The 16,878-nt window shown below is 38.7% G+C and overlaps 1 protein-coding gene across 4 annotated transcripts in view; it reads left to right on the top strand.

Moving 5' to 3' along the window:
* The window catches only part of KDM3A (lysine demethylase 3A), a 64,281-nt gene that overhangs the window by 12,850 nt on the left and 34,553 nt on the right, over window positions 1–16,878 (top strand). For all 4 annotated transcript variants that reach the window (XM_031949800.1, XM_031949802.1, XM_031949799.1 and 1 more), the window contains 6 exons: window positions 3,901–4,044; window positions 11,454–11,564; window positions 13,391–13,493; window positions 14,228–14,352; window positions 15,353–15,425; window positions 15,900–15,988. In XM_031949800.1, coding sequence (XP_031805660.1) covers window positions 3,901–4,044; window positions 11,454–11,564; window positions 13,391–13,493; window positions 14,228–14,352; window positions 15,353–15,425; window positions 15,900–15,988 — 645 coding nt within the window. The remainder of the gene's footprint in view (window positions 1–3,900; window positions 4,045–11,453; window positions 11,565–13,390; window positions 13,494–14,227; window positions 14,353–15,352; window positions 15,426–15,899; window positions 15,989–16,878) is intronic.

The raw sequence follows: 16,878 nt of genomic DNA on the forward strand, positions 1-16,878 counted from the left end.
TATATATTTACTTCAGTTTTCATTGAGACTCTCGGTTCTTTCTCTGGGTAGCATTTTTCATCATAAGTCCTTCAAAATTGTCCTGGGATAATTGTATTACTGAGAATGGCCAAGTCATTCTTGATCATCGTACAGGATTGCTGTTATTGTGTACTATGTTATCTTCATTGTTCTCATTTCATTTTGCTTCACTTCATCTGAGTTTTCCCAGGTTTTTCTGAGGCCATCCTGCTTTGTCTAGTAGTATTCTTATCACAATCATCTACCACAACTTGTTTGGTCATTCCTTGATTGCTGGGCATCCCTTCAATTTCTAATTCTTTGCCACCATGGTGCTGCTATAAGAATATGTATTCTTGTGTCTTTTTTTTTTTTTTTTTTTAAATTTCACTGTAGACCTAGCAGTAGAATTGTTGGGTCATAGAGTTTGCATAGTCTTAGTTTTCTGGGCATAGTTCCAAATTGCTCTGCAGAATTGTTGGATCAGTTAACAACTCTATCAACATATCCCCTCCAACATTTCTCATTTTCCTTTTCTTCAATTGGCATTATGGTAGGAATTAAGTAGTTCCTTAGTAGTTTAACTTGGATTTCTGTAGTGATTTAGAGCATTTTTTTTTTCATGTGACAGCTTTGATTTCTTTGAAAAAAGATGCCTTTTCATATATTTTTATTATTTGGGAAATTAATTCTTTATAAAATTGATTCGTTTCTCTGCATTTTTGAGAAATGAGCTCTTTATTTGAGAAATTTGTAAATTCCCTCTCCCCCTTCTTCTCCCCCCCCCCCCCCCCCAGTTTCCTTCTAAGCTTGGCTGCATTGATTTTATTTGAGTAAAAATTTTTTAAGTTTGATATAATTAAAATTAATTATTTTACATCCCATAAAACTTTCTATTTCTTGTTTGGTCATAAATTCTTCCCTTATCAATCAATCTGACCATTAAAATTTTCCATACTTCCCCAATTTGCCTCTTTTATCAACTCTTCATGTCTAAATCATGTACCCATTCTGACCATATCTCAGGTATATGGTGTAAGATGTTGAACTACTTTCAGATTTGTCAGATAGTGATTTCTTGTCCTAAAATCTTGGATCTTTGGATTTGTGAAGTGAATTTTACCTTTTTGTCATGGACATGTGCGTATCTATGTAATCTATCTTGGCTATCTATCTGTATGACAGTTAAAACCCTTCACAATCATCTTCCAACCTACCTTTCCAGATTTATTGTACATTGTTTCCTTTCATACACCCATTTCAGTTATTCTGACCTATTTATGATCTAGCCATCTTCCATCTCAGTGCCTTCAAAACCCTTTAATTTTTAAGCTCCATCTTTACTTGATGTTCTGCTAGGTGCTAGGGATATAAAGACAAAAATGCAATAGTCTGTTTATTTTAAGTTTACAGTCTAGCTAAGGGATGGGGAGATGTGTACATATAGAAGTACAATATAGAAAGAAGGCTGTGGAGTAGTTGAAAAAGATGTAGACTAGATATGGAGTGTCTTGTACGAAGAACAAGAAGTTCTTTAAGTGGAATGTACAGTGTTGTGATGAGAATAAGTTTCAAAAGTTAGGGTTGGGATCCACTTCTGAAAGGCTCCAAATGCCAAAGGCATATTTGATCCTGGAAGTAATTAGGGAGCCTGGGATTTGTGTAGGTGTTCCCGGCCATTGGCAGGTCTACATTCTAGGAAAATCACTTCGGCACCTGGAGGGGAAGATAGATTGGACTGGGGAGAGAATGGTGGCAGCAAGAACAGTTTGGAGGTTATTGTAATTGTTTAGGTGGAAGGTGATGGGGAGTTCTGAAATAGGATGGGGCTGTAGAACGAGTGGTCAGAAAGGCTGATTGTGGGAGACCTACTTAAGCCTAGGTGGTGTTTTGTAAAGGAATGTCAGCTCTGAAGGGACAGTTGCCTTTTTTGTCAGCATCTCTTGGGCCTTACATAGTGCCTGGTACTTGGTAGGTGTTTAATTAGTGCTTGTTGGTTTTTGTTGTTGTTGTTGTTATAACTTGCTTTTCTCATTATTATTTTGGAGCATTTTTCTTACACCATTGTTGATGAAACACCACCCTGGTTTTTTCCCCCTCCCTTAGGCAGTTGGGATTAAGTGACACTTGCCCAGAGTCACCCAGCTAGGAAGTGTGCTAAGTGTCTGAGGTCAGATTTGAATTCGGGTCCTCCTGACTTCAGAGCTGATGCTCTCTAACCATTGCACTACCTAGCTGCCCCAATACCAGTCTGTTTTTAACTCCTAACTTAAGCTTTCCATTATTGTAGAATTGAAAAAAGACAGAGGTTGACTTTTGTGCTATTTCACACACTACTGAGTTGACCTGACTGGCTAAACGGTATCTACAAGTGCTTAATTTTTAACCTTGAAATAAGATTTGGTTAGGGGATTTTTTTTTTTTTTTTGAGGTCTTTTTCAGGTCTAAAATTTTCAAATTTTTGCCATACCTTCTAAACTAATGATTAGAAATTTATTAGGGAATAGAGTAAACTCCAGTTCTCTTACCTATGAGACCATGGATTAGACTAAAAGGCACGGTATCAAGTCCTGCCCCAGTCACTTAATAACTGTGGCTCCAGCCAAGTCCCTTAATCTTTCTGAGCCTCAGTTACTCAGCTGGAAAATGAGTGAGTTGGCCTCTGCCATCCTTTCCAGCCCTTCGATCTGTAAATCATATGACTTCTATTTTGAAGTCTCTCTAGGGTTCCTAAATTAAGTGTTTTCACAATGTTTGATTCAGAAGAAGCATCATACATAGAGCTAGAAGGGACTTGACAGGTCATTTCATCCAATGCCTTTCCTTTTTACAGAGGAGGAAATTGGTACAGAGGATTTAAGTTACACTCTTAACTAGCTAGTCTTTTAAAAATAATAATTATCATTTATATAGGGTTTTAAAGTCTTTATGAGGCATTTGATAACCTACATTTGGTTTGATCCTTACAGTAATTTGCTATGGAGTAATAATAATGGGCTCACATGTTTTTCAGAACTTTACTCACCAATAAAACAAGTATTTTATTTAAAAAAATTTTTTTAGATCAATACCAAGCTTCTCCTTTCCCCCACATCCCCTCCTCCCAGTGCCATCCCTTAAATGAAGTAGAAAAACAAAACAGTTCAGCCAAGCCTACCACCGGAGGTAGTTTTCCATAAACTAGCCAGCTCCTCCTTCACACTAGCAAGTCTTTTATCAGCCCTTACCAGAAGCTGAAGCCCCTGCTTTGTCTGGCTCAAATTCTTGGGCCCTCCCGATTCCAGAGATGGTGCAAATCACCATTGCACTTTTTGTAGCTGAGGGAACTTGAGATCATGAGCAGAGAGGCTCTTCACTTAGGTGTGATTTGTTCAGTCACAGCTCGGCAGTGGCAGACAGTCTCAGAGCCAGTGCTCTCGTAAAATCATTGGCAGTTAGATTTGTGAGGATGTGCAGGTTTGCTTCAGCATTTCCAACTCCTGTTATAGACCATATGATTATGCTAGGACTGAGGGAGGAAGAAAGGTGGTGTTGGCCAGTAGTCTCAAGGAGTATAGAAAGTCCTGGGGAAATTTCATAATCTTAACTTGTAGCTCGTAGGACTATACTTTTTTTCATTTAATTAACTTGAAGTGACCTGTAGTTATTTCCCCTGATTTGAAGGTTTTGCAGACCAAAAAGCCTGGTTTACTTTCCTTATTCTCATCATGATCAGGGAGACATGATAGAGTATTACAGAATGATCAAAGGACAGAGAAAAATAAAGAGAAAATTCTGTATCTGAGGTTGTGGCTTGGGGCCAGTAAACGTGGGGGCGGGGTGGTGTCTTTCTCTGTTGCCTGGTTTGCATATTACTGTTTGAATTGCATTTTCTCTTTCTCTATTCTCCTTCTGTGCTAGGTATGTGTGGAGTTTGACGGAGAATCATGGAAGAAAAGAAGATGGATAGAAGTCTATAGTCTCCAAAGGAAGGCATTTTTAGTAGAACATAACCTGGTTTTGGCTGAACGAAAGTCTGCTGAGATTGTGCAGTGGCCAGCAATAGTGAGTAAAAAAACCTTTAAAAATCTTTAGTGGTTTATATTCTCCTTGTCCTGATTTGGGAAGGAATACTAGATATTTGCAATTAGCTGGCTACCTCACTTGATTGCTGAGCATGTAAGGGAAAATAACTCAAAATACATTTGTTTCTTGTTAGTTGACAGTAAATGAAATTCAGAAAATATTTTAATTAGGATTTTTACCTTGCCTAAAATAGTTTATTTTAACTTCATGTATCTATTTAAAATCTAGGATTTAAGTCTGACTCTTGAAATCTGTCAGGTCTTCCTCATAATTTTCTAGACTATAAAATATGAAACCTATGTTGGTTTATGGAACCTAAAATGGGTGGGCTCCTGGGGCCCATCCTCCAGGATATCATTGCTCTGTGTAGGTATTTGCCCAATTGTGTATTCTTGACCCCCTCCTGCCTTCTTTGGATGTGTGTAGAAGAGGAATATAGAGTATGGGGCCCCCTCTGAACTTCGGAATGATTGCCTTTCTGGGTAATTCTGTGACTGCCACAGTTAAAGTGAATGAAGGAAGTTAATGAATGATGTCAGAGGAAGGAAGAATTAATGGAGGTTATAATCAGATCATAAGTGTCAAGAATTGGCAGAAATTTGAGGTCATTTTGTCTATAGCTTTCTCATCTGCACTGACTAGCTAGTGATTTCTGGGTGTTCTCTGAGTGGTACAGAGGTAACTTGGTAGAAAAGGTGAAATTTGTGTCATGCCTTGAAGGAAAATTGAATTTAGATTGTATTGTTGGTGTGTGGGGATGACCCTGGAGCAGAGTGAGCCTATACAATACAGCACATTAGAAATAGCACATGCTTGCCTGTGCATAGCAGGAGAATGATTGCAATCTTAGGACTTGGGTTCATATTAGAAGTGTTTAATATACAGTGTTGGAAAGGGCCAGATTGTGGAGAGCTGCAAAGGTGAGATAGAGAATCCAGAGGTAGAATCGGTAGCCAGTGATGTTCTGGAGCTTGTTAGGGCTGCTCTCCAGAAGATATAAGAAGAGCTTCAAGAAATTTTGTTTTCTTTGGCCCTTTGTTTCCTTGCCTACAAAATGAGACTCCTCTCCTGAATCCTGCAAATTGAATAGAATAAGAAATTTGACAAAGAAAAGTAAAAGAGATAAAGGGCTGGTGGTTTTGTTTTAGAGGGTAGCAAGTGCAAGTAGGGGTGTTCTGATTGGGCCTCAACTTCATGGTTCAGAGACCAAAGGTAGTATTAGCCTGGGAGCTCCATGGGAACAAGGCCTGGGCTGCACTCGAACTTTGTTTCCCCTGGGGCCTCTCAGTGTTGGGTCCAGCTGTTTGACCTGAATAGAAAGAAGCTGGGGGATGAACCAGTCAGGTCGTCTAACTTTGCTTAAGGCGAGACAATAATTGTGTATGGCTTTGTGGGAGGAGAAGTAGCCTGTGGGTACCAGGGGAAGCAGCCTGTTAGAAAGCCTGAAGATAAGTACAAGGAATGAGCTAGAAAGTGCTTTCTTAGAATAGGTGAGCTCTCCCTAGAGAAGACCAAGGAAGGAGGAGGGATAGGAAAGATGGCACTGAGGCAGGGTATGGAGGGGCCCTGTAGACCTGGCCAAAATTGATGGTAGGGGCCTCCTAACTCCTTTCTATGACCTCTCTAGCTTTCTAAAACATTGGCACAGAAGCTTTAATTTGTTGTGGTTTTCTGACCTGGCCAGAGTAACCCTCCTTGCTTTGTTAGCCTTTTGCTCTTGCTCCTGGGGACTTGCCTTATTTTAGCTAGACTTGGTACTGAGGCATTTATCAGCTTTTGCCCCAGTGCAGCTCAGGACTCTTCCAACAACTCAAGTTATCTACCAGTCCCACCCTCCCTTGATATCCCAGACATTACTGGTACAAACCATCCTCCTCCAGGTACTTGTCAGGTTGGGTTTTGCTTTTTGGAGGCTCTCTGCCATTCCTGGCTAATACCTCAATTCTAAAGCTGTGTCTCCAGGAGAACTAGAAGTTAGTTGGCTATTGAATGAAATAAGTTAGTAATTGAATCCGAGATATGAACCAGTGAGACTTAACTGCCTCAATATATTTTTAAAAGATACTGACCCTTGAAGAGTATTTGGGATATATTTTTAGCTTGGTAGAATTGAAAGCTCTTGGTAGAGAAGGTTCTTGAATGTTCCTTTGTCTCTGTCTGAAGCTTGCCATACATTTGCTGACCCTTAGAGAAGGTACTAATTGAAAAGTTAACAGCAGGTAGAAGGGAATTTGTAAAGCTGGAATTTGTAAAGATAAAGAGGTGAGATCATCTTCCAGATATACAGGATGGGGGGATGAAATAGTGTGCTTATTGACAATCTAAAGCAATACCTAGGGAATCCACATGAGAGAAAGCAAAGGATTTCTAGACCAGAGCACTTAATTTTGTTTTAATTAATTGGAAGGACAGCCAAGGAGAAGCTTTTTTTTGGACCCAGCAAAGCGGGAAAATCTGATTTTCCCTCTTCCTCAGTGACTAGGCCTTAATAAATTTGTTATTGAATTGCCCTCCAGGAATTAAAATGGGGAGAGATGGGCACCAAAGTTGTTGGAAATCTAGTTTGGTTTCTATGAAGTAGATATGGCAGAAAATTGTTGTCTGTACAGCTGAATGGGTCCTTTAGAAGTTGGTCGTTTCACCCCCACCCCTTAACCTCTTCCCTTTATTTTAAACAAGAGGAAATTGAGATGTTGGGAGGTTAGATAAGTGCCCCAGGTCTATGTGATACAGGCAGGAAGCAGCCAAACTTGTATTGAATCCAGGTCTTCTGACACCACATTTTGTATTCCCATACCCCTTCCCTCCTCACACCCCCATTGAGAGTGTAAATGAGGATGACATTGAAGGGGATGCTCAGGAAAGGCTGGGGGAGAAATGAAGATGATTATCTAGGTTCAGGGGATTGGGGGGGGGGGGAGTTGAGGCTGAGAGATAAGGAGGAAAAGTTAATAGGTGAAAGTAGTCAAAGAATGGGAGTCACATTAGAGACCACTTCTGTGTGTAATGACTTCCAGATGGGAGGCTGCTGCTGGTGGTAGATGCACAGACTAGCAGTGACTGTTGAATGGATGGTGAAGCTAGGTGTCTGACTTTTTATCAGTGATTTCCTGGTGTCGGGAGATGGAGGTAGGGGGAGGTAAGAGAGGAAGAAAGGAAGAAGGAGCCAGACGGCACGGCACCCAGAAAGATGGCAGAACGCTTACTGGGCAGCTTGAAAGCATTCAAAAAACAATCATGCAGTTTGAAAATTTGAAGCAGTTCAAAGATTTGTTTTAAATGTACTGACTGACCAGCCAAACGAAAATTTGATTATTTTAATCTGACGTTTGTTATGAGAAAAAAATTATATTGTAGATTGTTTTTGCTTAAAAAAAATTCTTCCTGTTTCCTGGCTTATGGGCATATTACAAAATCATTACTTTTCTTTTATGTGATTCTTTATATCAACGCTATAATTAATGCTTTGATCCTCCCAGCATCTCCTAAATGTAATCTCTTAAACTCAGGTGTTAATTATCCCCCCACCCCACTTTTTTTTTTTTTTTTCAAATAAAAAACTAATTCAGAGGAATTGGGGTTATTTGTCCAAGTTCACATGACTACAAAGTGGTCAACTTGAACTTGGATCTTCTGACTGGACCTTTTACTGCCTCAGTATAGCTCATGACTAAGTAGTGGCATCTTAAATCACCTTTCCCTGATAATTTTGCTTCCATCCCTCCCACTCTATCTTGTGTTATTGTTTTTATTCTAACTTGTACAATTACATATATCATTTGTGTATGTAAATATAAGGCAAAAGAAAAAAGAAGACCAGGAAAAAGACATATTTTAAAAATGTGCATTTAACTTTAGGCTATCTTTCCATTTCTCTATCACGAGGTTCTTTGTTCTTTCCTACTTTTCCATAACAATTGCATCTGGATTTCTGATAATCTGATCTTAGATTTCGGCCTCAGAGAGATCTTGGGGGGGTGGGGAAAGGCTGGATCTTCACTTAAACCTAGAGACATTGGCTCACCTTGTGTGTATGTCCCAATCTTTGGTTTCAGTTCTGGTCCTGGAATGACCAGTCCTTAAGACCTGGCCAAAGGCTTTCTTTCCTTTAGGGAGAAAATTACACTGATGTTCTGGTTCTTTAAAGAAACACTGTTGACTTTTAGAATAGACTTTTCCAGAAGGATTTGTTGGGTTTTCCAGATACAATTGAGGGAAGTAACATTTTTAGATTTTAAAGAGGAAAACTTGAGCTCTGTCTTCAGATATTTCCAGGCTATTTTGCATACCTCCTGGAAGGCAGGTTTTCTACATAAGAAAGAACTCCCCCCCCCCAAATTATGCCTAATTAAAAATAGAATGGATTCTTTTGATGTGGGGATTCTCAGTTGCTGGCAGTATGCATTAGTGTTGTCTGCATTAAGAATGATCTTTGTTTTAGAACAGGAAGGGAACACTTGAATACACTTTAGGTCTGGGGAAATGAAGTGACTCCTTTAAGGTCACACAACTTGTTAATGGAAAGAGAATGAAATCTACTTGATTTCGCTTTCCTTTTAATTCCATTATAATAAATATCAACAGAGCAACACTTAATTTTTCAACTCTAGCTTATTCTTGTTTTTCTTTAGCATTTGACTAATTTGATTATTTGTAGGTTCTTTTAACTAACTGTAGGTATATCTCAAGACAAGAATTTTCAACTTCAGCTGCTCAGTAAATTAGCATTTTTAAAACCCCTTCGATGTTCCAGGCTCTGTATTAAGCCTAATTGTACAAAAAGAGGTAAAAAAGTCCTTGCTCTCAAAGATCTTACTCCCTTGCAACATGTCTCAACTATACTTCTTTTCTCAGACACTGCCAGCACTCCAGTGCAGGCTCTTGCCACTCCTCACCAGGGCTATTGCAGTAACAACTGAGAGGTCTGCCTGCCTGGAGGCTCTAATCTGATTCCTCCCAAATCAAATACAAACTGCTCTGCTTGCAATGCAACCCTCTCCTCCCTTTCTAGTCATCTTACTCTGATCCAGAGAAGATGGCCTCCTGGCTGTTTAGGGAAAGAGAACTTCCATCTCTTGCTTTGGGCATATTCCTCATGCCTAGAACACTTTCGCCTCATTTTTGCCTCTGGGCCTCCTTAGCTTCAAGGATCAGGATTCAGTTAAAATCACATCCTCTTAATTCTAGTGCCTTTTTCTCTTTCACTCTTGTCCTTTTGTACGTAGCTTGTTTATGCATACTTCTTGTCTCCCCCATTGAATTGTGAGTTCCTTGAGGGCAGGGATTATTTTTGTCTTATTTTTTTCCTTTCTGTATCTCCAATGAACAGCCCAATGCCAGGCACGGGGTAGATGCACAATGTTTGTTGATTGGCTCTAACCTGAACTCTTCTCTGTGTCCTCTGGGTCACCTGCTTTATTAATCCTGGGCAGATAACTCTCAAATCTGTTTTGCTAGCCCATGTCTCTCTTGAACTCCCTTTCTGCATCATGAGCTGCCTGCCTATGGAATATTTCAAACTGGATGTCCTGTAGGCACAGCAGATTCAGTATTTATAAAGCAAACTCCCTATTTTTCCCTCGATTTCTGACCTTTCCTCTCTTAGAGCCGAGGCCCCACCAGCCTTGGATCCTTCTACGGGGAATGATCCTCTTCTCCTTACTCATGTTCTACCATTGCTGGTATATTGTCAGAACTTATTGGGGCGTTCTTCATGCATCTCCCTCGTGTTTTCCTTCCTCTCCCTTCCATTTGCCCTTGATTTGTTGTCCAGAGCTTTTTACTAATCTCCCTCTCTCAAGCCTCTGGTCCATTTTCCACCGATGCTATAAAGGGATTCTCCTCAAGTAGAGATTTCATCTGCCCCCTGCCCCACTGGAGAAGCTCGAGTGGTTTGTTTTTATTTTAAGGATGTAATCCGGGTCAACTCTTCTGTTTGCCATGTAAAAGGCTTCCTGTCCTGCCCAAACCTGTTCATCTGTTCACACTTTTGTGTCCCTTCAGTATCGACCTATCAGTTCTGCTGTACACATAGCACTTTGCTCTTCTCTGTGCCTCTTCTCTTGCTCTTTCCCATGTCTGGAACACTTCTCCGAGAGGCAGTGTGAAGCACCAGTTTCTTTATGAAGTCTTTGCAGGCCGCCCTCATTCCCCTCTCAATTCAACCTTGAATTTGTTTTATGAATTTTCCTTATATACTGCTGTGAAGTCCACAGCCTCATTACCATGGAAGCTTCTTAGAGGTAGAGACTTAAAACTTTTTCACTTGGGTTTTAAAAGCCAGAGTACTTCAGCCATCTGATTGATTGACTAATATGTCAACAACAAATTAGGAAATGGTGATTTGGATTAGAAACATCTGGTTCAGGCTCTTCTGAGTAGTTTAATACTTTATAACAATCAGCTCTGTGATTAAAAATTAGAGGCCAGAATTTTTTTTTTTTATAGAATTCTTTAAAGTTTGCAGAGTATTTTGCATAAGACAGAATAATAATTGAAAGTTTGTTTTAAAAAAAACAAACCTTTCACACTGTGTGATCCTGGGCAAGTCACATAACCCTAATTGCTTCAGCAAAAAAACAACCACCACCAAAAAAAAAACCCCTTTCATACATTATGTAAATTAAACTTGTCTTAATTCATTTCCGAGACTAAGGAAGCAGCGTGGGGTGGTAGAGACAGAAAAGCTGATCTGAAAGAACAGAAAGTTTGGGGGGGAAAGTCATTTAGGCTCTCAGTGTTGCAGATCATTGGTGTCAAAGCCAAATAGAAACACGTCCCTGTTTGCTTGTATTGACTTAATATTAGGTTGGATTTTGTTCTTATTTTGTTAAACATTTTTCTGTTGCATTTTAATCTGTTCAAAATGAGTTTGATACTCTTTAAGAATCTTAAGTTGTGAATGCCTGAGAGGGCATTCTCCCCATAGAGGGAGAACTCTTATTTTGGATCAATAATATCACAGGTCCATTTTATAGAAGAGGGAAGCAGGCATTAGGTTGATTGGCTTGTCCATTATCACAAAGCTAAAATACCCTACCGGTAGAATTTGGGTCTCCTTCTCCTTTAACAGTCTTCCTATCATACTATACTGCTTTCTGGTTCCAAAAGTTTACTTTTTACTTAACTAGCTTAAAAATTATTTTAAAGGCCACAATTTTTTCTTTAATCAGTCTTATTCTAGTTTAGAATACATATAACACATAAGCATTGTTTGTTATATTTGTTTCGAAGACATTTATTGCATCTATAATAAACATAGCTACATTCTGATTTTCTCTTAGTGGAGAATAGCCTGTTCTAATTTTCAAGAGTTCTGCTGGTGTCATTTATACTGATACTTACATCAAGAAGTGTGTAAATGTGGCTTTGTTTTTGTGTGGTTTTAGCTGTACAAATCCCTGTTGGACAAGATTGGTTTAGAATCCATTACTTCTATTCGTTTTCTTGGAGAAGACAGAAGAATATTCATTTCTAAAGACCTTCTGAAGCCCATACAGGTAAACTTCAAATTAAATCTGCTGTAAACATAGAACAATTAAAAAGTTGATCTTACTGCTGGGTTCTAGCAGTGGGTTAATCTTACATAATTAGCTTATAAAAGAGAGCCATCCTTAAGCTTTAGGGTTGACAAGTTGAGACTTTGCTATGGGTTCAGCTGTTGCTATTATTTTGGGAGAGAACAGATGGGAGTTATGGGAGTTAGTTTCCCCAGCCAGTAAAGATCACAGGCTCATTTACATATTTTTCCACATACATAATTCCACAAACTTCCCTTTCTCCCAATAAAATTGGAATGTAAGGATGATTTTTTCCCTCTTTTCATGTATCTTCTATTTCATGCTGCCTTTTTGCATTTTCTTATAAGATTTCCATTTTCATTTTTATTTGACTGTACTTATATGCTAATATTGGAAGAAGTTGTAGTAGCACTGTTTTGTCAGCCCTTGGGAGTTCTTCATTTACAAAGTTAAGTAGTTAATTCTCTTGTTTCCAGCAGCTCAGTCAATCTGAATGTCAGACTGTGTTAACTACTTACTTTGGGGGGTTAAGGAACATTAAAATAAGCATCAAACACATAAAACCTACCCAAGCTTTTGAGCCTTTAACATGGCAGAAGCAAAGAAATTGTGAAAGAACTGACAAGCACCCAAGAGGCTTGCCTTTGACCTTTATCTGTTTCCATGATAGCTGAAAATGTCAGAAGCTCCCCTCCCTTCTACCCCCACCCCTGCCTTTCTTTTCTTTCTTCAATTCCTTCCCCTCTTCTCTCTGCTGCTTACTTCTAAGAACTTCTCTATGTCTATCCAACAAAATCCAGATGCTTGAGATTCAAGGCCTTCAATAACATCATTTGTGCCTTCCCTCATTGCTAGTTCTTTGTTTTTGGATCCTGGAGTTTATACTATTTAGTTCCTTTTACTTTTCTCCACTGAATCTGATGGGCAACTCAGCTGTTCTTACTAGTCTTAGAAAGCAGTAGAGACACTAATTGATAAAGGAACTGATCAGTGTCACAAACAGCCAGTTTTTGTCAAAGAAAAGACTGGAGTCCAGGCCTTTGTTAAACTGAATTCCTCCATACTCTATTCCAGCTGTTCTTTCTCATATGACTTGGGTTTCCCGCCCAGTTAGGCTGCTCACCCTCCCTGGTCTTAGCTGTGTGCATCCCCCTGGTTCCCCCCCCCCCCCCCCCCCCCCCCCTTATGTTGTTTCCTTCCCTTCCCCCAGTTCTTTAGGCAGCTTTCTATCATCCTCTGAAGTTTCTAATAAACTTTTCTATTCAGATCTCTTCTAGTACTTTTTCATTAAAAATATGAAACTTCATAATTATCAGTATCAACATTCAGGTAGATGGTCATTCATGGTAGCATAAATGCGAAATTACAGTTTGTTTGTTTTTTTTAAAGAATACATATTTAACAAAATGGTTCATTTGTTAACCCCACTCCTTCCTAATCTTTGTTGAACCTTTCTTCCTTTGGCTTTTCACATTTTACTTGTTCATCTCTTAGATGCAATTGTATTATTATTTCTCCTAGACTAGAAGCTTCACAGTGTATCTTATTCCTTCCTTTCACAATAGCTTATAGAGTGTGTGTGTATGGGTATATGTGTGTACTCAGCTGCATAATTTTTAAAAATACCCTTTTTAAAAAAAAGTTGTTAATTATTTCTTTTAATGTTTGTTTCATCATTTTGATTCCAGTAAACATTGTTTCTAGTGGTCTGCCTAAGAAGCATGCAAATTGTTTGGTTTGAAAAATAGTTTAGCTGCAGGAAGTAGGTAACAACTATTTTACTTCAGAGATCTCTATTTTATCAGGATGTAAATGGTCTTCGACTTTCTCTTATGGATCATCAAAATATCAGTAAAGAATTTCAAGCCTTGATTGTCAAACATTTAGATGAAAGCCATTTATTACAAGGTATGTATATATGGGACTTGGATATTTATAAGATAGAGTGATCTTTTGTGATTTTGATTGACTCACCATGGTAGACTTAATAAAATTACTTGTAGATCACATCTTCTTTCTTATGCTTCATTTGTCTATAGGACTTAGACATGCCTTGCCTGCCCCCTCCCCCTTTTATTTTGATGCAAACTATTCTGTGGCAAAACTTCATTAATTCATTAGTATTACGAAGGAAATTAAGAGCATCTGAAATTGTCACATTTAAGCAGTTAGAAGATGAACATCTGGCTAGTCTTGGCCACAGAGTAGCAAACCCTCAAAATATTAGTCTTGCAAAATTGATATAATGGAAGAAATTTGGTGTGCACAATCACATATTTTCCATTACAAAACATTGTCTTGCAGTTTCATAATAAAAAATAAGTTTACTGAATCTTGTAAGTAGACTAGACTTGTTTTCCTCAGCAACTTAAACCAGTCTGATTTGTTAGTTTATACGAGATGAGATCAGGTGTGTTATGGCAAGTCTCGGGTGTCGGTGTGAAAAGGGTATTCATTAAAAATTCTGTGTAACAATTACTACTTTTACTAGAATACACCTATTCCTTCCAGAAATCCTAGATTTATATTTCTCTCCACTTTTCCTATATTTAAGGCCAAGGAAAAGATTATATTGAAAAATTGGTGTTAATGGAATAAATAGATGAACATTAAAGTTCAGTTTTTCTTTTTTTCTTTTTAAGGTGACAAAAACTTAGTGGGTTCAGAAGTAAAAATTTATAGTTTGGATCCATCTACCCAATGGTTTTCAGCAACTGTTGTAAATGGCAATCCAACTTCAAAAACACTTGAAGTTCGTTGTGAAGAGGTAATTTAAGCTCCTAGAATTTGTGAGGGGGTGGGGGAAGGGCATAAGTCTTCTCAGGGGTGGTTTTCCCATGCATTGAAGAAATGAAGAACCATTGTGGTATCCTAGTGCTTGTTTAATAGTTCTTTTTTCATTCATTAAACATTTGAGGTCTCCTAGTGGACTAGGACATGCTAGTGGTTTAGGAGTTCTTAACTTCCCCACCTCGGTCATTTTTCAGATCTTGTTTCTGCCTTCTCCACGATTCTGTTTGCTCAGAGTCATGGTCCCTTTTTAGTCCTTCCTCACCTAAAGTGAGGAAAAAGACGCCTAAGTAGTTGCCCTAAAACAGAAATTGGAGCCCAGTGCTCCTCTCCTGTGGGACCCGTGGACAAACCTGAATCCAAGATCAAATACAAATTGCTCCAGCCATGGATTTTGAAGTCTTTGCGGCCTGGTTTTTCGTGGCTTATCCAGCCTTCCATTACTGTAGCTCTTCCTGTATTCAAAGGCTCCTTTAGAGCAAGTGGTTCTCTTGGCTGTTCCTCACTTGTCTCTGTGCTTGGCATTGGCAATTCCCCCATGCCGTGCTTCTTCCCTGCATCTTTCTCTTGGTTTCCTTGGAGACCTACCCCAACATGAAGCCTCTCCTGGGCCACTCCTCTTCCTTCCAAAGTCACCTAATGTCCATTGTACCCCTGAGAAGTTTCTGGGCAGAGGTGTTTGCTTTTTTTAGTATAATGCCTGTCAGTTAATGCTCATTGGTTCATGGTTTGGGAGGATAAGACTCCAGCTTGAGGATTTCAGTAACAGGGAATTTCCTAACAATTTGAGGATGCTGTTTTGTGAACCACAACAATAAAAATTGGCTCCCAGGGAGAGTTTCACTTGTATTGTTTGGCCATTAAGTTCCTCTACAATTGGCTTTTGTTTTAGTAGAATAAACAATTTTAGAAAATTTTCCCCAAATAAAATAACTTTTAAAAACTTTATGCTTACACTCTTTGTCCCTTGTTTAAAGATTCCAGCTCTAAAAATTGTTGATCCAGCACTAATTCATGTTGAAGTTGTTCATGACACTCTTGGGAATTGTGGTAAGAATTAATTGCTTGGTTTTTCCAATGCATGCCTTGCCTTCATTTTGATAATTAGAAAAGAAAAAGGAGCCTGACAAAAGTCTTAAAAAACAAAACAAAACTTCTTTTTTCCTTAAAGTAATATTTCCCCCCCAATTATGTGTAAAAACTTTCCGGGGGGTGTGTATGGGCGGAGGGAGGGCTGACAAATGGAGTTAAGTGACTTGCCCAGCGTCACATAGCTGTTAAGTGTCTGACTCCGCATTTGAACTCAAGTCCTCCTGATTTCAGGGGCCTGTATAATATCCACTGCGCCATCTAGCTTCCCCTTGTAAGAAGGTGCTTTTTTTTTTTTTTTTTTTTTTTAATATTTGATTTAAAAAATTTTAGTTTCCAGTTCTTTTTACCTCTCTCTGCCCTCTCTCCACTCCCCAAGATGATAATCAGGATAATTGGTCTGACAGAAAGTTTTGTTTTTGTTTTTTGTTTTAGGAAAAGCTAAAAGAGTAAGTGCAGTAAAGCGGAAGTCTTCGGAGAACAAAGGAGGCCTCACCCCAAAGCTCCCAAGGCCTTGCTCTGAGGTAACCCAGAATTTTTTTTACTAGGAGATTTCAAAAGCAGGCAAGCCACCTGCTCCAAACACCAAAGGCTAATAGTGGTTCTCAAAGTGTGGTCTAGAGAATGCTGGGGATCTCTGAAACCCTTTAGAGGGTCTACAAATTCAAAAATAGTTTTTATTTCCAATATGGTAAATGTCTATAAATATAATCCAGATAAACAAAAACGCTTTGGAGAGATCCTCAATAATTTTTAATAGGATAAAGATACTGAAAACAAAGTTTGAGAAAACACTGGGCTAATGGTTGTAGTAGAGGACTTTTCCAGGAGCGGATCATATTAGTAATTCTTCCACACCAGCAGGTGGTGGTAAAATAACTTTTACTTGGTATGAAAATTATTTTGCTGGCATTCTTCCATTCTTCCAGTGGGTTTGATCTTCAATATTTGGAGGTATTTTCTGGAGGGATTGATCAAAAGATAAGCTTTTGGGGGTTGTTGAGGCCCTTAGCTGGAAGGGACCATAGTATTCTATAACATGTACCTGTCTTCAAAAGACTGCTAGCATTCAAACTTTGTTAGCTTAGTAGGGATACCCTTAATGGTTAAATTAAATGGTTGACTTCACTTTGCCTTGTGTCCTATTACAGTATGAGGGTTGTATCTGAAAACTCCCTCACGGAATATATTCCAGATAATGATGGTGAGCTGGAACCATGAAATGTAATGCAATAGTGATCAAATTTAGGAGGAGAACTACTTTCACCATGGTTACTAACAAACTAACCTGGACCAGGGTCAGTTCTTTTCTGTGTTCAATTAGCTTTTTGTTTCAACTCTATTCATTATAATTTTTTAAAACATTGCCAGGAATAATTAAAAAAAAACCTATCCAAATATATTTATATTTAAT

Source organism: Sarcophilus harrisii, chromosome 2 (genome assembly GCF_902635505.1).
Source record: "Sarcophilus harrisii chromosome 2, mSarHar1.11, whole genome shotgun sequence".
Lineage (NCBI taxonomy): Eukaryota > Metazoa > Chordata > Mammalia > Dasyuromorphia > Dasyuridae > Sarcophilus > Sarcophilus harrisii.